Source organism: Perca flavescens, chromosome 20, assembly GCF_004354835.1.
Source record: "Perca flavescens isolate YP-PL-M2 chromosome 20, PFLA_1.0, whole genome shotgun sequence".
Lineage (NCBI taxonomy): Eukaryota > Metazoa > Chordata > Actinopteri > Perciformes > Percidae > Perca > Perca flavescens.
Genome location: NC_041350.1, coordinates 14288379 through 14312430, shown reverse-complemented (window position 1 = coordinate 14312430; position 24052 = coordinate 14288379). Strand labels below are relative to the sequence as shown.

The 24052-nt window shown below is 41.0% G+C and overlaps 1 protein-coding gene across 2 annotated transcripts in view; it reads left to right on the top strand.

The window, feature by feature from the left end:
- The window catches only part of LOC114546651 (latent-transforming growth factor beta-binding protein 2), a 95836-nt gene that overhangs the window by 3202 nt on the left and 68582 nt on the right, over window positions 1-24052 (top strand). For both annotated transcript variants that reach the window (XM_028565599.1, XM_028565598.1), the window contains exons 2-3: window positions 488-561; window positions 14881-15142. In XM_028565599.1, coding sequence (XP_028421400.1) covers window positions 488-561; window positions 14881-15142 — 336 coding nt within the window. The remainder of the gene's footprint in view (window positions 1-487; window positions 562-14880; window positions 15143-24052) is intronic.

Below are 24052 nucleotides of genomic sequence, written 5' to 3'. Positions count from 1 at the left end.
AAAGAACCCAGTAATAACTGTTTAAAACTTGTCATCTCTCATTTGCTCAGTGATTTATAGAAGATGCATGGTGCTTTTCATGTCCCGTGTGTCTCTCATAATCCCTTCAAGGCTCAGATAACTCTGTATTTGTTTTCACCATGGACTCTCACATAACAGAAAGAGGGACTTGTGGGTCCACATTCAGATAGAGTTTCGTGACTTGCCCTGACATTTTCATCAAATAAAATGTGTTAATAATAGTTAATAGTTAAAAATTAATTATAGTGTAATCTCTTAAGTGTTCATATCAATAGGCCAGCCACATCAGAATGATCTGAAACTATGACAACCTTCACAATCAGATCAGTTTTTCATGCAAAGGTTCGAGGCCTTCCACAATCACTGTTATTGCTCTATGGATTATGGCCCTCGATACTAATGAATTCTTGAAACCGTACTGTCATCGTCTTAGTTTACCCTGTTTTTTTGAATGTCTTCCTTCCAGGCCTAATGTCTGTGGAGGTCAGCAGTGCTGCTCAGGCTGGGCTTTGGCACCAGGAACCAATCGCTGTATAAAACGTAAGTACAAAAAAAAACCTGTCCTATTTCCTGTGCACATTTTAAATGTATTTAATTTGCCTCAATACTCTTTTATTCAGCTACCAAAGACAAACATTTGCAAACTAAGGACATACATGATTCTGAAGTCTTGAAGTGGCACACAAGCACACTGACAAGCATTATTATAGCTTTTTGAACTAATAAACTTCTCAGACAGAGAGACTTTACACTCCTATACACAGAGACTGAAAAATAACATTAAATGGCTACTAATGCCTATCCTGTCAAGTGGAATTGCCCAATGAAAGTTTTTCCAGGGTGTTAATGCCCCCATGCCTTTCTTTTCATGGAAGATCCTCGCGTGGAAATTATCATCACTTAGCACTTGGCTCACAATTTGACCCAAGCCCTTAATTACGGGTGGAACTGCCTCTTCTTGTATTTGACCACAGCAGTACTGGATATCCTGACTGCCAAATAATTCAAAGTGAAATAGAAGACACCGGCTGTGAATGAATAATCATCGGTAACTTCTTTAAATGCAAAATTGTCTTTAACTTGTATGCAGACTTTGAAGAGAGACTGTGCTGGTATGTCTTATCATTGACCTATTCTTAATAAGGGGCACAATTCCATACAGAAATGGCTACAGCCTACACCAGATTTACTCTCTGCATGTCATGTTTCAATTTCACGATTATGACCACCGTTGTTTGCTGCCGACTTAAATAATAGGTTGTAATTGGAGCTTTTTTTAGTGAGAGTTATCTTTAAACTTTTACGAGTGAAGTCAAACCCACACGGCAGCTGGCATCTATCTATCTGTCTATCTAGCATCTAGCTAGCTATACTTCTTTCTGACTTGTTTACTGTTGTCTTTGTCTTCTCTGCTAATTATCTCCCTCTCTCTCTCTCACACACACACACACACACACACACACACACACACACAGAAAAATGCGCACACAGGTAACACATTTCAGCCAGTCGATTACACAACAAGCTTATTGGCCCCAGCAGCCTCATAATTAGATCTCCTTCCCTCCTGCCAGTGCAAAGCCTCCTTCCATTTTTTCTCAAGTCCCAGCTAAAGGCACACTTACCAAGGTGTAAATTACATCTAACGTGGAGCTGCAGTTACCCAAATTAAAAGGGTAAATACTTTTAATCTGCCAGAAAGTAACAGGTCCAGTCTAACGCGCTTATGTTAAACGAGGCAGTGCATCTGAACAGGCCAAGGGTCTCTCCAACCATCTGGACCCTCTTACGGCTTGGCCCTCACCCAGGTCTGACTGGAGGCTATGCTATCATCAGCTGAGTGAAGCCCCACGGCCGGCAAGGTGCCAACACAAAGGCCCCAGACTGGAGCTGGGTCTGTAAGCCCCCACGTAGAAGACCTCCGTGGAGGAAAACAAGCTCAGGCTATCTTTATTCTGTCCTCCCCTGAGAGCCAGGCTGTTTTATTAGGAGATGGCAGCATGAGAAAACATGTTCACAGCGGGGGAAAGAAAAGGAGCAAACCTGTCGACTGGAAGCATAAGTAAAAAGCACATCGTGGCTGAGCTACATCTAGGCAATTCTCGCTGAAGGGATTGAAGTAATTTCTAATATTAAAAGTGTCAGCTGCAGGCTTCACCTGCGAGGCTGGATTGGGTGTCTACAGTCATGGCTTCCCAACAATACCTCCTTGTTCAATTGGGCTGAGCTCAGAGCAAATATGTGACAAGAATTGGATCACTAGTTGTCCAGAGAGTGCGCCTACATGTCTTTAGAAATGTGTTTATAAAACGGTCTACGTCTGGGTCTCCGTGGGTCTGGTTGGAGATTGTTGTCTGGCTCTCTAAAGCCTCCGTTGTGCCCATGTCCTGGCAGGTTTGGAGCTGACTGTCTCTGTTTTTGGCTTCAGGATGGATGGTTAGCAGACTTGTTTGTTTATTAAAGTAAATTCCATGTGCTGAAAATAGCCAGTGTTGTGCGATAAAACGCTTTGATCCCCTAAGATGAACGGAACATTGCATTTCCGCTGCTGATGTTTATTTCTCTTCTAGTTAAGTTAATTAAGTAGATTCATAGGCTTTTTCACTGAGGTTTTACCCAACCAATATTGATTTTATTAATAGTGGCTGAGAACCAAAGCTTGGCTGTACTTCCATCTGTTTGCTTGCAAGCAGGATTGAAGCTCCCATTGAGATCAATGGAGCATCTTGTTTTTGGGTCAGCAGTTATTCCCTACCCAACTGAGATTAACATCTGTTCATCAGAAAGTATTGTTGCTGAGATGAAGAGCAGACGGAGGCCAAATTGTAGCCTCGCCTAGCCAAAGCCCACCAGTAGTCTTGACTTGAGTTATATGAAGAGAGTGTCTGTCAGCTGCATTACTGCAACTGTTAACACTGTCTTGACACTAACACTGATGAAATGTTTGTGCTGACACTGCAGGTGGTCAGTTAAATGTCTAAAATGTCTCTGTCTGTTCTGTAGAAAATCTACTGGTTTTCATGGAATCTAATACCACTTTAAAAGGCTTGATCAAGACATCAACATCATTCATAAAATTTGCCAGTAATAGTAAGCCGTGGGAATCTTGTACACCTGACAGTAATTACCAAAAAGAGAAAACAGCAAGTTGTTTCAGTAAAATGTAAACCCATCAGTTTGTTTTGGGAAATCACTACAGAAATCTGTTTACAAAATAGTAAGCTACTAAACTGTGGAATTAGGATGGAAGCTGGAAAGTTTAAGAGTATATACAATAACCATTAGGTGTCTGGTACATCAGTGTAGAATTACTATTTTGAAGTTTTGGTTTACAACATTTCTTGGGGAAAAAAAACAATTAAAGTAAGACCTGTTAAAGTCGGAGAATTGATTTGAATTGTATCTGTTCTCCTTTGTATCTGCTTTCAGAGGCTTCACCCATCTTTGCACATTTGAATGTGGCTTTCACTCATACCTAGCTGTAAATGGATTCTTGGATAGGCTACCAGGAGGCAAACCACCTCACAATGACAATGTTAACATGCTGATGTTAAGCAGATATAATGTTTACCAAGTTTACCATCTTAGCTTAGCGTGTTAGCATGCTAACATTTGGTAATTAACAAAACATAAACAAAGTATTGGACAAATTGATATTCATCCTGAGGGTTACATGACGGTCTGTATCAAATTTCATGGAAATCCATCCAGTAGTTACGCCACTAAAAACCACATGCCGTTAGGATGGCTAAAAAGGAATGCTAGGTGTTGGCGTAGTTCATACTGGCAGGGTCACTATACATCAGAGTTATGTTGTGTTGCTCTGGCTTCTCCAGTTGACATGGCTGTTTTAGTAATTGGATTAATGGCGTGGTGTACCACACACAGAGTGAATGTATGGGTCAATATAATACTTTAGACCGGGGACTTCAGACTCCCTGCAGCACAGACAACAACTGGCTTTACATTTAACCTGAGCTCATAGTGCTCCCTAAAGTGCAGGTTTTTAGATTCTGCAGTGGAATTCATTTGACCACACTATACATCACAATATGTTGGCGAAAGCATGCGATACATATGGCAACTTGCTGCAAGTATAGCCAGCAGTGAGAGCATGACCATGTAAAAAAAAAGCACACAGATGGCCTTTGATTTAAACCCCTTGCTGTCTTAGAGAGTGCACATGAAAGGTGCATCATTCACGTGGAGGAATAAAGTTGTTTTCAGTCTCTTAAGCAGTTGGTGATTGACAGAGTGAAACGCGGTAGAAAGGAGTTTCTTTTTGATTGCCTTCCAGCTTTCTTTGGCCTGCTGTGCCGCTCAAGGCCCCATCCCAACCCCAATATAACTCCTCATGCAGAAAGTCTCTCTCTCTTGCTTACCTCTCCCATCACAAGGTAACTTTCCCTCCCTTTACAAAGAAATATTGCATTTCCGTAATTCCACCATGTCCCCAGTGTTGAGAGAGCATGTAAGTCAAGGGCTTGACTCAGCAGTTCACCATGACATTTTCACACATATCAAAGCCATCACAATGTGGGTTTTATGTGAATGAATTAATGAAATATTAGTATATTCATAGCAAAAAAATAAAATTCACTCTTTTTTTGTTGAATCATTTATCACAGTTGCTCTTGAGATCTTGTGTGTAAAAAGCATTTATACTCTCCGTTTGCTACAACATGTGGGAAGCAGCTGGTAAAGTATCAAGGACATACACGTGTGAACGTTTTCTGACCTCCAAAACAATACCCAAAAATGTAGGTTCACCATCTTCACCTAATAGATACAATCCGTCTCAGTTTGCTTTTTGTTAACCTCCCTGACACACAGCAGAATATCCACATGTATTGGACCCGATCGAGTAAGATTTCTCCACTGCATTCTGAAGAAAACTCAGCAGTTGCACATGCATAGCACTGTGATATTGTCTCTTATCTACACTAGTCACGTGTGTTTTTAATGGTAGAAAAGAGATTGGTTGTGCATAAGAAATGAAAGAATGAACTGTACTGTTTAGGTTTTGTCGCATGCACATGTCGTAGGATAGTACGTGACGTGCAGCTAGAGGTCATGAGCCATAGTCAAGCACATGATGCAGTGTGCCTCAGGACACCCATAGCGCTGCTAAATGAATTAGTTTTTCCAGCAGTTACTGTAGATATGATGAGTCAATATCCTGTGGAGAATGTGCAGGATTTAATCTACAACATCCCATAGGCAGCAGAGTTGAGAGTTTACTTCTTAGTTTAATTGATGCAGATGAATTTGACGATGAACAAGGCAAGGCAAGGCAAGGCAAGGCATCTTTATTTGTATAGCACATTTCAGCAACAAGGCAATTTAAAGTGCTTTACATGAAACATGAAACATTAAAAACAGTCAGAAAACAATTAAAAACAATTTCAAAGCATTAAAACAATTAACAACAATTTAAGATCATTAAAAGACAAGAATAAAATGTACAGTGCAGTATAAGAATTTTAAAGAAAGAGCAGTTAAAAATAGGTTATTTAAAGAAAGGCAACATTAAAAAGATATGTCTTCAGCCTGGATTTAAAAGAACTGAGAGTTGCAGCGGACCTGCAGTTTTCTGGGAGTTTGTTCCAGATATGTGGAGCATAAAAACTGAACGCTGCTTCCCCCTGTTTAGTTCTGACTCAGGGAACAACAAGTAGACCTGTCCCAGACGACCTGAGAGGTCTGGGTGGGTCATAGTGTAGTAGCAGATCAGAAATGTATTTTGGCCCTAAACCATTTAGTGATTTGTAAACCAGCAAAAGTATTTTAAAATCAATTATTTGAGGCACTGGAAGCCAGTGTAAAGACTTCAGTACTGGAGTGATGTGATCCACTTTCTTGGTTTTAGTGAGGACTCGAGCAGCAGCGTTCTGAATCAGCTGCAGTTGTCTGATTGATTTTTTAGGGAGATTTGTAAAGACACCGTTACACTAGTCAAGTCTACTGAAGATAAAAGCATGGACAAGTTTTTCCAAATCCTGCTGAGACATAAGTCCTTTAACCCTTGATATATTTTTAAGGTGATAATAGGCTGATTTTGTAATTGTCTTAATGTGACTTTTAAAATTCAGGTCTGAGTCCATGACTACACCAAGATTTCTGGCTTTGTCTGTTGTTTTTAACATTGTCGTTTGAAGCTGAGTGCTGACCTTTAATCGTTCCTCTTTTGCTCCAAAAACAACCACCTCAGTTTTTTCTTCATTTAATTTAAGAAAGTTATGGCACATCCAGTCGTTGATTTGTTCAATGCACATATTCAGTTGTTGTATTGGGCTATAATTCCCTGGCGATAAGGTTATGTAAACTTATTTTGTTGTTTTCCATAATCTGAGCCAGTAGAAGCATGTAGATGTTGAACAGAAGAGGCCCCAGAACTGAGCCTTGGGGAATTCCGCATGTCATATTTGTATGCTCAGATGTATAATTACCTATAGACACAAAGTAGTCCCTATTCTTTAAATAGGATTCAAACCACTTTAGTACTGAGCCAGAAAGACCAACCCAGTTTTCCAATCGGTCAAATAATATGTTGTGGTCGACTGTATCAAATGCAGCACTGAGATCAAGTAATACTAAGACTGAAATTTTGCCACTATCTGTGTTTAAGTGGATGTCATTAAAGACTTTGACAAGAGCCGTCTCGGTGCTGTGGTGTGGTCAAAAACCTGACTGGAAGGCATCAAAACTATTGTTGAGTGATAAGAAAAGGTTGAGTTGTTGAAAAAACGCTTTTTCTATGATTTTGCTTAAAAATGGAAGGTTTGATATCAGCCTATAGTTGCTCATTAGTGACGTGTCTAGATTGTTCTTTTTTAGGAGTGGCTTGATGACTGCAGTTTTTAGGGCCGGTGGAAAGATACCTGAGAGCAGAGATGTATTTACAATATTTAGAAGATCAGAAGCCAAACAATTCAAAACACTTTTGAAAACACCCGTTGGTAGAATATCAAGGCAACAGGAGGAGGTTTTCAGATGTTGTATAATGTCTTCCAGGTTGTTATGGCTGATCGCATGAAATTGTGTCATATTTGATTTTGTTTTGTGTGAACACTGTGACAACACATATCCTGTACTTGATATGGAAGTACTGACTGTTTGTCTAATTTTCTGAATTTTGTCTGTGAAGAAGGTGGCAAAGTCATTGCAAGCCTTGGTAGACAACAGTTCAGATGCTACTGGTACTGGAGGGTTGGTTAATCTATCGACAGTAGCAAACAAAGCACGTGAATTATTATTGTTTCTGGCAATAATGTCAGAGAAAAAGAAAAAGGCCTTGCTTTCCTTAGTTCCAAATTATAACTGCGAAGTCTCTCTTTATAGATGTTATAGTGGACCTGGAGATTAGATTTTCGCCAACTACGTTCAGCTTTTCGACACTCTTTTTTCTGTTCTCACCACTATAAAATTTCTCCATGAAGATCTTTTCTTACCAGAGACAGCTTTGATCTTAGTGGGAGCAATAGCATCAATAAAATTCGTAATTTTACAGTTGAAATTATCTACAAGCTCAGTGACTGAGACCCCTGAGAGGGTGAGTGTAGAGGAGAAAAGCTGAATGAATGATTCACTGGTGTTTTCAGTGATATACCGTTTTCTGATTAACTTTGTTTGAACACTTTTGGGCACCGAGATAGTGCCGTTAAAGAAAACACAGGAATGATCAGAGAGAGCAACATCAGCCACCACAACCTTGGAAATGTTTAGACCCTTGGAGATAATCAAGTCCAGAGTGTGCCCCTTATTGTGCGTGGGCTGTGTCACATGCTGAGTCAGTCAGAATTTTTTAACTACAGAATCAAAATCACCAGCAATAATTACACGGTCAAAGTTAATACAGATTATAGACAGCAGTTCATTAAAATTGTCAAAGAAGTTTGCACAGTATTTAGGTGGCCTGTAGATATTTATAAGTGTAGCTTGAGGGGAGGATCTTAGCTGAAGAGCCACATATTCAAAAGAAGCAAAATTTCCATAAGATAATTGCGTACATTGGAATGAGTCATTAAACAAAATGGCGACTCCACCTCCTTTCTTATTCACTCTATTCTCACTCATACAACTGAAGTTAGGGGGGGCTGACTCAATGAGAACAGCAGCACTGTTATTATGGTCCAACCAGGTTTCAGTTAAAAACATAAAATCAAGATTGTGCTTAATAATAAAATCATTGATTAAAAATGATTTTCCTACCAAGGACCTGACGTTTAGTAGGGCTAGTGTTAATGTGTTTTCATTTTTTGTGACTGACTGTGGCTGACGATGAATGGATGCTGAGTTTGCAAAGTTTGCTGTTAAGTGCTTATTTGTTATTCTTTTTCTATTACCTATCACAACATAAATTGTGGAAGAATCTGATACGCAGGGCCCAACAAGAGTAATATGTCACAAATAAAATCATAGGTTGCTATTATTCTGCAGCATTGAGCCATTCAAATTACAAAAAAAGAAAGAAAAGTTGTTTTCCTAAAGGTTGAAAAAAGAGACCTGAGAACCAAGCCTCCTGCAGCAGTGTCCTCAGTTTTACAAGAACAGGAGGAGGTTTTTAAAATGCTGGAGTTTCTGGTGACTTCATTGAGCTGGGGTTGAAATTACTGCTGCGCAGACAGCCACAGAGCCCTCCTCAGCTTTACATGTTGTGTGTGGATTTGTGGGGGTTGCACAGTTCACAGTTCAGGGGTATAACACTCCCTTGGCAGCCCCGCAGAGAGTTATGGCCCATTAGACAGATCCTGTAATCAATACACACCCCATTGGCCCAAAACCCATCATTAACATAGACGCTGGACAGCTCGCTCTCAGTTTGTCTCCCCATACCAGGAGTACTGCTTTCTCCACTCCAGCTGGTGTGTCTGTTTGTAGGTTGCAATTGGGTTCTGTTTGGCCTCCTGCGCCACATGTTTTTCTAATTGCTACCATAGATGAAAGTGTGGTGAAAATTATGTACTACACAGCATCTGGACCTAGATGTCTTCCTGTAGATATCATTATTTTTTTGTCTATTTGTACGTCTTTGTTCATGAGCTGTTATATTACGGAAATAATGAACAGAGGATAGAACAAACTTGGCCACGTAAAGCTGAAAAGTATTCTTCAATAACGTTTGTTTGCTTGTCTTTTTAATGCTGTCATAATGCAAAAAAAAAGTACACATACTCGCTCAGATCTCTCAGCAGTAAACCCTAAAAAACAAGACTGGGCTTGATTGACACTTACAAAGCGACATTAACAACCAGCACCCCTCTCCTTCAGTCACACACACACACACTCGCTGAGGCCACAGTGTTGTTAGCGCAGCCCATATCCAACCATATATTTTGGCCCCCTCCTGCTTAAAGACCATATGGAAGTTGTTGAGATGTGATCCCTCAGGAGGACGGGGTTTGTGGCTTTTTGGTGAACACCACGTCTCCCGGAGTCAGCTTTACAAGTTGCGGGCGCACGCCCCCAGATCCAGATATCCTCCAAAGAGCGCCCCAGCATGTGGCTCATTAGAAGCTGAATGTGGGAGTTTGAGGGGTGCGGTGGAGGCACGATATAGCGTGGCTAAAAGTAATGTACACAGTGTCATGGGTCAGCTGTAGGTTAACAAAATCCCCCCCGACAGAGCTGAGGTGGGTTAGGAGAATAAAAGCTCCAACTACTGTATTGGACCAAAAAACCTGCACTGATTGAAAAATCTGCATCTATGACAGAGGCACCTTAATCTGGTGAAATATTACCCTTGTAAGATTTACCACAAAGAGAAAATAAAGGATCAGTCAAACAGTGTCAGGCTCCCTCCCTTCTGGTTCTGATTAGAACAATAGAGAAGTTTGATTCCAAACTTTTGAGTTACAGTAACAGCAGTGTAGTTGTAGACAGCAACGTTATCGTCTGGCTAACCTGAAATGATAGCTTTTGCACTGGCAACCATGTGGAAATCACATGTTGTAAAGAGATTAACACTCACTGGAAATGATTAGCATTGAGATGCAATTGTATTAACTGCTCAATAGACCAATTCTTACTTCTTCAGTGGATAGCAAGTCCAGATAAGAGGCAGTTTTTCAGCTTTTCTCTCTCTCCGAATCCTCCCACAATCTTAAACATTTGACTTATTTCATGGGATCTGTCAGGTTCTGTGGTGACTCCAAAAAGAGGCTGCTGCTGTCGTTGCAACGTTTACCAGACTACGTATTCAGTAACAAAAGTTTTACAGTTGTCTGTGTACAGTTTTGCGCAAATTTGCAGGAATTTTTAGAACCTATTTTAAACTAATTTGAGTCTTTCGGCTTATCACAAATCATCCACATATTAGGGGTGGCACGGTTCACAAAACCCTTGGTTCGGTTCGTATCACGTTTTTCAGGTCACGGTTTTCGGTTCTGTACGGTTCTTGTGATTTTTTCTTTTAATCTTTAACACTCCAGAAATATACTTCAGCATATGATATTTAGCTTAATTATCCACAATGTAGGATACAGTATTAGTAGTAAAATAGTTATATGATGTAATCACGCACAAACTGAAGTTGACTTGACTAAGCACATTATTGGGACCATCTCTGAGGAAAGCTAGGTGAGATTTTGATACAGCAAGAGGGAAGACATTGATGATTTCAACAAGCTTTTCATTTATTTGGCAAAAAAAGGAGAATGTCTATTGTTATCTACAGGAATTTATGTGCCTTTTTAGCACACAAAGTAATATTACAGAATATCAATTGAAATAACTTGCATTTATCAAACTGCCAACTTCAGTGTAGCTCTTACAAAAATTGTATCCTTTAAAAGAAAAAGAGGAACTCTTAAAGCTCCGTCTTTTGAATAAGTTAGAATACGTTAGACATAAAAAAAAGTTTTTTGTATAGTTCTTTAAAAATAAAAAGGAAACTTGTGGGGAGAATAAAATTACTCTGGGCTGAGTTTTCCTAGTAACCTTACCAAAAAGGCTCAGGATGCTGCAAATGTTGGTATAATATGAAAATGGCTGGTGTATTTAAGACAAAAAATAATAATTTATGAATGAATCAAATTTGAACATGTGGCATGTTGATCTTTACATTGTTAGTTAATTTCCTATCCTGGCCTAGGACACACATTCATATGGTTTGATAAAGTACTTATTGGACTTTAACTTATCATTGCACTAAAAATAACGAGCGTAGCTGTCCTCACTTTAGGTCCTCCTGTACATCTCCTCTCCGGTTTTTCCTGCATCCACCGTGTGTGTGTGTTTGTGCTTGTGTGTGTGCGGGGGGAACTGAGCAGCCCCACCCGCTGCAGAGAGCCGACAGGATTGAAACAGGAGCCGCTTCAGCGGCTTTAGAATGAAAAAACGCGGCGTACGTTGATGTTAAAATGTATACTGGTTGGCAGGACGGTCTAAAATGTTTTGCACGGTCTTTCACTGTACGTTTTGTTGGTAACTTGTCTACACCTCTTCTTTCTGACGGGCACAAGGCTACATTGCGCATGCATCGAACTGTGCGAAGCACACACGCTCCGAACCGAGAAAAGTGGACCGAACGGTTCGGATGTTTTTTCATGAACCGTGCCACCCCTACCCACATTCTACATACATTGTTAACACTATTATTATGACCTATTCTACTAGAATAGATTAAGAAATGGCCACACTGCGACAGCTAATTTTAGGTAAGTTACTGCAACCATTATTTCTAATGCCATTTTCTCTTTCATTGTTCTTTCCCAAATTCCTGTCTCTCAGTTACAGCGTTGAGAGGGCCTTTAGTCCAACTTTTAACATATTCTACTGAATTCTAATCTCCGAAGTAGCTCCCAGCCTCTAAATCTCATAATGGCGTATAATGCGCTCAGCCTGTAGAGAGTCCTAACCAAGATTATTGCCATTATGCTTTCATTATCAATATTATTTTCCAAAATGTCAAGTTACTTCTGGTAGCACTGCTGACCTGCGTTAAGTGAGGAGGTTCCTCTACATGTTTGAGTTATGTCAGATATTAGTTTCAAATTGCCCCTTGCTGAATGAAAGGACTGTAAAGATTTGATGGGTTCTGTTACTGTGAGTCAGAGAGTGGGGAAGGTAAATCTCTCTTGGATTGTAATGGACTGGAAACAAGCTCTAAATTGGAAATGAGAGTCCAGTAAAGGGGGGGACAAGAATGGCAATTTCCCAGAGATATACACTCACATGCAAGCCTAAGCTTATAACAGGTAACTGTAACCCACAAAAAAAATGATGGACAATACTTACCTCAATAAAGACCCCGGGGTTACTTTAATATACGTACAGAATTACTGTGTGATTGCCTCAAGTCCAGCCAAGAACTTTGACAATAAAAATAACTTTATATTATTACAAAAAGTAACTTTTAACACCTAAGTGAATGCTATTTGTAGCAGGATAGAAAGAGAAAAGATACACAGACCTCAGACTCACTTAAATGTGAAAAAAAAGTTAATGATATTTTAGCTAAGACTAAAAAAGTGCTGTCTCCATATTAATAACGTGTTTTATTACTGATAGGTCTGGATCAGCATGTTTGTTTGGAAGGTTCAAAGCTGCCAACTACAGTCTAATAGTCTCCTTTTTTCAGATGACTGGATTTGGATTCAATCTCCCAAAACTTGGCCATTCTGTCTTAGTCATAATTAAGGCTGAAGTAGCAATGCCAGGAATGTTTGCCATTTCTCCTCTTTTATTTCTGATGGATTCCCATTTTATTATTACTCTCGCAAAGTAATAATTGCTGCACATATTTGTAAAATGGATGGAATGTGAGCCAATTAGTTTTAATGATGTGCAAGACAAATCTGCATGACAGCAATTACTGCGACAATGTGTTCAACAGCCCAGAGGCAGGGTCCAGAGACAACATAGACAGGCAGTGGCAGTGTATGCCACGGCCACGCAACAGGCTTCATGTGGGGCAAATGCCGGGCCCAGAGTCACTGACCTGTCCACGTTATCGTCAGCACAGGCGATATGTTTGTCTGGTGTCAATTATGTGCCTCACAGCTGAAACGGGTCACATGTCACGCGATTGAACACATATCACTTCGTAAGTCAGCCATGAACCTCCATTTATTGGGTTGTTTTTTTCTGCCCCGCACTGTTTCTCATTTCAATTCAGATAGTTTATTTGAAGAATGCAGTTTCACACATTACCGACTTCTCCCCCTGCAGCGTAATGTCACTGGAATCTGTGGCCCATTTGATCAACCACTTCATCCCCAAACTTGAGGTTAAACAGACTCCGGACAAGGCGGTGGCACCCAGCCAGCCCGTACTTTAGTTAGACGATGGATTTAACTCCTTGCCAAATAGAGCTCAGGCAATTCCCATTTTATCCCATGATGGAAAATTCGGATCACATACCAAGTTATACAAATCCACAACCACATTTCTCTAAATGTGTATGCTTCATCAAAAGAAGGGACTTCATTTTCCTCAGAGTAGTTAAAACGAAATGCTTGAGTGAATTGGTTGGTCTAAATAAAATTTGCTTCACCATAAAGCAGAAGAGAGTGGTGATTGTCTGATATTTAATCCTCAATTTGTTAGTTTTTCTCACTATACCGCAGGCTGATGATGCGTAATGCAGTGGCCTTTCAATTAGTATGCATCATGATCTGAGAAAACTAAAACACAGAGCTTGATCTGGCTTTTTTGTGGGATTGTGTCTGTGGAAATGAAAGTCTGACGCTACAGTTGTTACACAGCACTGTCATGTTTCCTTCTGTCACTTGAGTTTTGAGCTCATGTCATCAGGAACAGCATTTTCAGGTTCCAGTGTGCTCTCACTCAAAAGAAACATAAAGTGGCCCCAGAGTCTGAGCAGAATGGCAATAACAGGAAGCGTACAGCAGGTAGAGCACTGTTCGCACCCAGTGGGGCCTTTTTCGACTGCCAGCACTCCTCACTGCCAAGAGCTGTGGCAGCGTTCCTGCCTGCGATATGTCAGTGTCCACAGCATCTGTGTCAATAGCATTCCATAGCACTGTTGACAGAGCGCCGCTGTTTGCTTTAGCCACCGACGACCAGTGGCCTGATTTACTGTTTGAGGACAATGTCATAAATCCTCAAAGTGCCATCCACAACATACATTTGTGTCACAAGATCGAGAGGTTGTTTACTTTAAATTATGTGCCGCAAATCTTTCAGTAACTTTAGTGTGATGCGAGGATGTGGGGGTGGACTAGTAGAGTGACACAGATTATTTTTCCATGACCATGAAATGACCTCAGCACTGTAATTGCAGACGATTGATAAATAATATGCACACATTCATCTTTTAAGTTCAGTAAGCCTGTTCAGATTTTGTTTGTTTTTCAAATAATAAATACTGGCCATTTCTTTGATGAAGTGTCAGCTATTTACAGTTGGCTTTCAGTTTTTCCCATTCGCTCATTTTTTTATGACCTCTTACTTTTATTACCCTTTTAAGCTTCCTGTGTTACAGTCGAAGCACACGCTGGATTCTAGATCAGTGACGCAAGATATTTTGAGGAAATCACTCCGTATAGAAACGCCGGCGGCACTAAACTGAGCCACGAACCTGGAGTATATGCTTTACCTCAGCGAGAAATTGGATAAGGATTTAATGTAAGTGATCATATACGTTTAGACTAAACAGGGCAGTTAAAGACTTGTGAGAAATTGAACATGACAGCCCCTCCAGGCTCTCTGCTGAATGAAAAGGACAGAGAGGGTTGAGAAGTGAAACTAATGGCCCCTTGATTGAATCAATTTAAAGTGAGCCCCGGTGTTGAGATCAGGGAAAGCCATTTCTGCTACTGCTCCTTCTTACAAGGGGGGCACATGCATTAACATGACCTGCTGAAAACGTGATCTCCATCTGTGCTCTCTCTTTAGCTGACTGCCAGCCCCCCTGCCAGAACCGTGGCTCCTGCAGTCGGCCACAGACCTGCGTGTGTCGCTCAGGCTTCCAGGGGCCCCGCTGTGAGGAGGTGGCTCCAGAGCAGGTGTACATCCGTGATGGAGGTGCCCTGAGGCGCGTTCAACCAGGGGCCAACCCTTTCCAGAAAGACCAACCACGGAGAAGGCCCTCAGAAAGGCAGGCCATCGATACTACTAAGGTCCAGACCCCACGACCTGCGACCACCAGACAGCCTGTGTAAGTGATGCAGAACTTTGTGCTTCGCTATCTTTTCCTATTATAGCCAGGAAGAGCTTTGCCAAATAAGGATGGGTTAAAAAAAAAAGTCTTCCATCAACTCTAAATCATGGCATTTGTTCTCATGATTGTACATTATTTCATTTAATGAAGACATATCGAAGAGGGTAAAAAAGCAAGGGGGGTAAGCCTCTCCCCGGAACACGTAGCTCCTATGGCGCCATTTTGATGCTACCAAGCCATCACCTCCCGTTAGCATTCCATTGACTGCCATTCATTTTGGTGCCACTTTGACAGTGAATAACTTTACATCTGAAGCATTTAAAGACTCTATTTGTCCATTGTTTATTTCTAAAGAAACACGACAATGTATAAAAGGCTCCATTACCTTGTACCTCACGTTATGGCTCCGTAGCAGGCGTTGCTGTAAAAATAGGCTAACGATTGTGTCATAACCACGCAACTTACTGTCACACATTAGAGAAATGACAGCACAGTACAGGAGAAGCTCGCAGGCAGTTTTGACTTACATTAACTGTTTAAGTTTAATTACTAATGTTAACTAGCATTTTAGTCTAGCCGTAATTAGCCTGTGCCTATGTTATCGCCTTACATATACCTACGCTCTCCGTCTCTGCAAAATTGGGAATGATTGAGATTTCTCTTGGCACAGCCACCAGAAGACTTACAACTTTCAGACAGGTTGCTCACGTCACATCTACGTCGTCTCTCTCAGTTGGAGGCTGCTCAGTAACGCTCAGCGCTCACCGGAAAAGTGCTTCTAATATCCTTCACTGGTCTCCGTCCAGAGCAACGGGATCTGTTGGTCCAGTTTATATATGTCTATGGTAAAAAGCTCTTAGAATTAGCTAGCTTGCCAGTTAACTAGTGTTAACTGTCAGCAAGAAAGTTTATTAGCTCAGTCACTAATGGGACTATAAGTTAAGTTATTCAAAAGACGTATTTGTACCATCAATACGTTTCATAGCTGTCGGCAAACCATTCCAATTTGGGGAGCAGTTATACTACAAAGGGTGTTAAATAAAAGTAGATGGAGCCACACAGCTACGATTCCTATAATCTAGACTCTCTGACTCTCTATTCCTCCGACGCTTTGCTTAAACAACAGTACTGCCAAGATGGTTCGCTATTAGTCAATGGCACAAAACTGATACTAGAACTTCTCACATGAGCAGGGTTTATATCTTCTGATCTACAATGTCACCCCTGCCGACAGAACAACCAGACAGAGATTTTGTTCTGATGCCAAGGCACGGTGATCTACTACTGTACCTTCATTTCAGCAAAACATTTTTTCGGAGTGTCTATTTGCACCCCCGGTACGAATAGCCTCGGCCACACACCTGAGCTATTTACACCCTGTGACGTAACAACAAAAAAAACGTTGCTCGCGTGCACCAAAATCCATGACCGCAGAAACTGGCATATTAGGGAAGTTTTGTCTCTAAAGTTTATAACAATTGAATTTCTAGCGGAAAATGGATACTACAGTTGCGCTTTCTGTCTTCAGTGAAAGCATACAACCGTTGGTTTGTTAGTTAGTATCTATTTTTTTGTATACAGTATGGTTACCTAGCAACCGAGGCTTGAAGAAACCAAGTGGTAAACAGTTGTTCAATGTCCTGAAGGAACTGCTAGGTGAGTGGTTAGTATGCTTGCCTTTGGTATGGGGGTTTGGAGTTTGATTCTCCTGTGTGTTGATCTTATTTTTTTAAATTTGGATTGGATAATTTGCATGAAATTGCGCAAGTCAGGACCCGCGAACGCAAATTTTTTTTTTGCAGGGTGGTAGGGGAAGACTCATGAATATGCCTGCTCTGGTTGGGTTGGTTAGGTTTAGGCAAGAGGAGTGGGATTGGTTATGGTTAGGGTAAGAATGTCAGGGCGATAATATTCCAAAAAGGTGTAATACATGAGTAGTATGGATAACTGTGTGTAAATATATGCCAAGGTACTGTAAATGCACAGGGGTGCAAATAGCATACATTGATATTTGTACCAGACGGGGTATTAATAGAACACATTGCTGTGTGCACCGGCGGGGTACTAATAGCATTCATTTCTAATTGCACCAGGGTACAAATAGCACTTCTAATTGCACCAGGGTACAAATAGCATACACTGCTAATGGTACCAGGGTTTCAAATAGCATACACTTCTAATTGTACCAGGGGTGCAAATAGCATACACTTCTAATTGCACCAAGGTATAAATAGCGTACTGCTAATTGTACCAGAGGTACAAATAGCATACACTGCTAATTGTACCAGGGGTGCAAATAGCCTCACCCAACATTTTTTTAACCTTTATTTATTCAGGGAAGGTTCACTGGAGAGAGGAAGCCTCTCTTTTGCAGGAACGCCCTGATCACATTCACACACAAATATAATGAAGCTTTGATATTCACTCACGAATGTAGTATTTTGTGGCTTTTGACTGAGAGAGATTTGTTTTAGCTATCGCTACTGCCACATAGGAAGGCTCACAGAAAACAAATTGATACACTGCGCTATTATAATTTATTTAAATGCTCTTGAACAAACAGTAGTTCATTACGCTCCTGTTCAACGCTGCTTGTGTTTATCGTTGCAATAAATCAAACCAGATGAATGGGGTTCATATGGTAAATCTTTAATACTCTCTAAGTTAAACAAATACTAAGGAAAGCAAGTAAGCATTTGCTGCCATTTGCTGCCATGCTTGAAAAGGTATTAAGGTAAATCTGTGAAATGTAGGAAAATAAAACATGATTTACCAGACAGGAGTATTAACCCATGCGATTTGCTATAAAAATAGAGCTGGGAGATTATATTTTCTTTAGACTTTCACTTTGTTCTTCGATTTATTAGAACTGTGACTGTGTATCCAACTAATAATTGCTCAGATGAAGGCCTCTTTCAGTGCATTCAGCAAACTCTCTAAAGACTGCTAATCAGACAGGCCTAATAGTTTCTTGGCTTGAATGTCGGACTGTCTTAGTTCCAATCTTGTTGGAAAAAAACCTTTTGGTTGGATTAATCACTTTACCATGGCTAGAACTATATTCTTCATCAAGGACGTTGAAAGGGAGTAAATGTTTCCGGGAAGAATTTTGACGGATCATTATTGCTTACAGGTTCAGACTTATCTTGTCAAATTATGCTCAATTTCGGATTCAGCCCCAGTGCTTTTCCTCACAGTCGGTTGAAGTGCAATAATTTGTTTGGAATGGGCACTGAGGTCATCATTCACTTTTTAGCCAGTTTGTCATCAGGATAATTTCTCTCCACCAAACCACTTAAGCATTCTCAATTACATCTGACATTTATGGTGCTCCTCGTGCTAATTGTGAAGGTCTTGTGTCATTCTGTGCTTTTGCTGGTGTTATGGAATTACGCTGGCTGAGCCATCCATGTTTGTGGTAGCTCAATGAAACTAAATGTTTTGGCAGATGGTTCATGAAAGACTTTTTGTACATCCTCCTTCCCAAAACGATTATATGGAGTCGTAGTAAATCTTCTAATCAATACAAGACCTTTGAGGACTGCACAGTTGCTATGCATATGTTGTCTTTATTCTTGACTCACAGGACATTCTTCTATCCTGAGTCACAGATCTGGGACAAATTGAAAGAGACAAGGCTGCAGGTTCATCATTGTAAAAGTCAGACAGTGTGCCTGAGTCACAAATGCCCCTACTATGACTGTGTCCATCTTTCATGTTTCCGCTTAAGCTGACTAAGAGGTGCTGTTAAGTTCAAGATGAGCCATTTCCCTCTGGTGGAGTGCAACATTTCCAAGTATGCAGCACAGACTAATCTAATTAATAGTTCTTGTAACCAACAGATTTTTCTGAAATCTGCAGGACAGAATAAAAGCGTCTGCCAAAATAATAAAATGTCTTCCTTTAAACGTTATTCAAAGAATTATTTGAAAACTTGACTCTCTTTCATTGTTACTTCCAGGAGGCTATTTGAGTGCTTGTGTAATTCACATTTAAAGCTCAGCCTTTGTGAACTGCTGAGAATGTTGTGCATTCACTCGGCCCAGAATGTTCTTTTAGGGGTGGAACAGCCGTTCCCCTGGAGAAGTGGTGGATGCAAGTCTTGGTTTCATATTTCAGGCAGAGATTCCACTGTTTCCAAAGCCAGGAAAGCATGAGCAATGTGAGGTCACAGATAGTTATAGAAGTTCAGATAGAGAGACAACACTAGTGCCAAAGCTCAATCAAGGAGTAAGAAGAGGAGCGGGGAGGACAGACAGATAGATCATGTTGGTCCCCATTGATATGCTGAGGGAGCAAAGGCCACCCCGAACATGCAGCACCGAGCCAGTGTCCTTTCATTTCTCCCTACTAGAGAAGGTGTGATGTACTATATATGTCTTTCTTGGAGCAGACTTGGCTTGTTATGTCAGCAGCACCCTGTTACTGACCCAGCCTGTCAAGTGGCGCCAAGAACAAGAAATAGTGTGGAGAAGGAAGGAGACTGACAAGGAGGGAGAGAACAAAAACAATGATGATAATAAGAGAAAACATCAATTAGAGGAAAAGTAATTTGTTCAGCTGAGCAAGGTAAAGTGACCAGGATATAGTCTAAAACAGTTGAATGTCTGCTGTTCAGTCCTGCAGCTTGGCCTACTGTCCAGTCAGCTGTGGTTCACAGCTATGAAACCACCACTGTGTGCACATGTCAGCTGGCGGCAGACAGGGAAAGTGTAGTGTCTGCGGTCGATTTTAGAGGTTTGTCAACATCTCAGTGAAGATGGTGCTTAACTCAATTTTTAGCAGGCCTGCACCTCAATCTTGTGCGGCAAGGCACAGGCTTTTTAGATAAGGCATTGAGCAACCAAAAGAGAATTTGTGGTCAGGTTAGTCTGTTAGAGGGGAAGTGATTTTACTAAACTATTCACTCAATAACCAAAGAAGTAGAATTTACACATTTTCCTATTGTCTCCATGGCTACTAGCACAATACTTGCTATGTTATCATTTGATTTAAGTAGTTCTCTTCTTTTTGGCATGGCTGTGTCATTAGGTTTCTTTAAACAAGTGTGATTACAAAAATGATGCATTCTCATGCATCATATCATTATAGACTCCCCTGGTCTTGTAGTAGCCATATTGTTTAGGCACTTCCCAAATGTTGTACCAAAAGCATTCCAAATCCTTTAGGATTTAAAGTGCCTTACCCAAAATGTTCTAAAATTGGATAAGGCCATTAGCGTCAAACATTAAGATACTCTGAAAGTGTTCTGCCCAGGCTAGCAGCTTAACTTGGCATCTATTAGTTAATTTGCAATTAGGTGTGCAGAGTTTCCCGCAGAAAATGTGTTAGTTAAGATGGTAGGGTGGGGTTTGCCGTCAGACCGTACTACATTTAACATTTATTTATTAAACACTAAATATTAAATTTAAATAATAATAGGCCTGTCACGATAACACATTTTGCTGGACGATAAATTGTCCCAGAAATTGTTGCGATAAACGCTAATATTGTCGTTCTGAGACCATTTTCATCTAATATAATGATAATGGCATAATAATACAGGTACACCTTTTCAAAGATCAATAAACTTTTATTTCTAAAGAATATTTAACACTGGAACTGGAAGACATGTTAAATATCCACAATAAATCAACAAAAAAACAAAAACAATCAATAAAATGGACTCTCAGTCTCTGTTAACAAAAAATGCACTGGAATAAAAACCACACACAGCCAAAACAATAAATAAAATGGATGTAAACAAAATTGCACTTCAAAAGATATTAAACATTAGACTCAGACATAAAGAGTGATACATTCCTTAACAGGCAAAACTGTCAGTTAGGACCTGTGAAAAAACAAGAAGTGCAAAAGAGATGAAGCAGATGCCTCAACAGACCATATGCAAAAAGCTTTTTAAAAATAATTTCTCCAGCATGAAGCTTTGTTCAAATAAAGCAAAAGTGAATTGCAGAGAGAGAGAGAGAGAGAGAGAGAGAGAGAGAGAGAGAGAGAGAGAAAGAGAGAGAGAGGGGCCGCCTTTAGTTGCTGTTACTGTTTTACAACAAATGCGACATACCCACTCGCTCAGGTTAAGTGGTTCACCACGGTCATTTGATTTGAATCCGAAGTGCTCCCACACTGCAGCTGTCGCGTTTGGCTTTGAAACCAATTCCATCTTTTTTTTTTTTTTCCTCCAACTCTCAACTAGCGTTTTCTCTGGCTATACTCCTCACGCGGCTCTTTTGCTGCACTCTGTGGTAGGCTACGCCAGGAGTCCCACCTCCCCACACAGAGACCATGCTGCTGATAAATGATTGACACAAGGGTTCACTCCTCATTACGCTAAGGAACCGAGAAGGGTCACCGATGCACCGGAGTGGTCATCCAGTCTCTTTGGTAGAGAGAGAGAGACGCGGAAAACAAACAAGCATGCAAATGGCAATTATCGCGGCCAGAAAAATTATCAAGCTCATTTTTATTTAGCTTACATTTTAATTGATTTATCGCGACAGGCCAAAATAATAATATATGATTAATACCTTATATTTATCTAGGCCTATATCTACAGTGGGGTGAACAAGTATTTAATACACTGCCAATTTTCCAGGTTTTCCTACTTACAAAGTAGAGTCCGGATCGTGCCAAATTTTTCTGTCCGAGGCCGGCCGCGTCCGACAGAGCCGTGTCCGAACCCGGCCCGAGCCCAACAGGGATTAAGAAATTGGTGTCCGAGCCCGGCCCGAGCCCGACACAGTTAAAATCTAATTTTTTTCCCCTCATACTAATGACACATGTAGGCTACGTTTGTTTGTGTGGAAAGCTTGCTTTTATTAAGCAACTGTAGGCTAAGCATTCGGAAATGTCAACAGATGAGCACATCAGCGCACACAGGGCAACAAGCACACGTTAATCAGCTGTTAAAATGTTCAATGTGTTAACCTTTCCTGACTCGCTTCGTTTCCAACCGTGATCAGAAAACCAGGGGAGACTCGTTACCTCCAGGGCCCACGTTATAACACGAATAACCACTAACTCTGCTCCGGTTGCATCTACAACACGTCTGCTTCCTCTTTCTCTATCTCTCTTCTGCCCACTTAGCCTACCACACACACCCACACACACACACACACACACACACACACACACACACACACACAAACCCATGCAGTGAGCGCTCTTAAAAGGAGCCACAGAACCATTTTACAACAAATGCCTTATCGCGCTGATGTGACCCGACCCCGACCATCATTTCTAAATATCTGTCCGAACCCGGCCTGGCCCGTCGGGACCCGTCGGCCTCGGGTCGGGTATCCATGCCTTATTACAAAGCATGTAGAGGTCTGTAATTTGTATCATAGGTACTACATAATCCAGAAAATCACATTGTATGATTTTTAAATAATTAATTTGCATTTTATTGCATGATATAAGTATTTTATCACCTACCAACCAGTAAGAATTCCAGCTCTCAAAGACCTGTTAGTTTTTTTTAAGAAGCCCTCCTGTTCTCCACTCATTACCTGTATTAACTGCACCTGTTTGAACTTGTTACCTGTATAAAAGACACCTGTCCACACACTCAATCAAACAAACAGACTCCAACCTCTCCACAATGGCCAAGACCAGAGAGCTGTGTAAGGACATCAGGGATAAAATTGTAGACCTGCACAAGGCTGGGATGGGCTACAGGACAATAGGCAAGCAGCTTGGTGAGAAGGCAACAACTGTTGGCGCAATTATTAGAAAATGAAAGAAGTTCAAGATGACGGTCAATCTCCCTCGGTCAGGGACTCCATACATGATCTCACCTCGTGGGGCATCAATGATCATGAGGAAGGTGAGGGATCAGCCCAGAACTACACGGCAGGACCTGGTCAATGACCTGAAGAGAGCTGGGACCACAGTCTCAAAGAAAACCATTAGTAACACACTATGCCGTCATGGATTAAAATCCTGCAGCGCACGCAAGGTCCCCCTGCTCAAGCCAGCGCATGTCCAGGCCCGTCTGAAGTTTGCCAATGACCATCTGGATGATCCAGAGGAGGAATGGGAGAAGGTCATGTGGTCTGATGAGACAAAAATAGAGCTTTTTGGTCTAAACTCAACTCGCCGTGTTTGGAGGAAGAAGAAGGATGAGTACAACCCCAAGATCACCATCCCAACCATGAAGCATGGAGGTAGAAACATCATTCTTTGGGGATGCTTTTCTGCAAAGGGGACAGGACGACTGCACCATATTGAGGGGAGGATGGATGGGGCCATGTATCACGAGATCTTGGCCAACAACCTCCTTCCCTCAGTAAGAGCATTGAAGATGGGTCGTGGCTGGGTCGTCCACATGACAACGACCCGAAACACACAGCCAGGGCAACTAAGGAGTGGCTCCGTAAGATGCATCTCAAGGTCCTGGAGTGGCCTAGCCAGTCTCCAGACCTGAACCCAATAGAAAATCTTTGGAGGGAGCTGAAAGTCCGTATTGCCCAGCAACAGCCCCGAAACCTGAAGGATCTGGAGAAGGTCTGTAGCTGAAGTGTGTGCAAACCTGGTCAAGAACTACAGGAAACGTCTGATCTCTGTAATTGCAAACAAAGGTTCCTGTACCAAATATGAAGTTCTGCTTTTCTGATGTATCAAATACTTATGTCATGCAATAAAATGCAAATGAACTACTTAAAAAATCATACAATGTGTTTTTCTGGATTTTTGTTTTAGATTCCGTCACTCACAGTTGAAAAGTACCTATGATAAAAATTACAGACTTCTACATGCTTTGTAAGTGGGCAAACCTGCAAAATCTGCAGTGTATCAAATACTTGTTCTCCCCACTGTATGTGTCTATCTGCCACATGGCGAGTAAATGTTTGTACCAATATAGTTCTGTTTTTCAGTCTTCATTTTGGCGAAGGTGCAGCTACTTTCTTC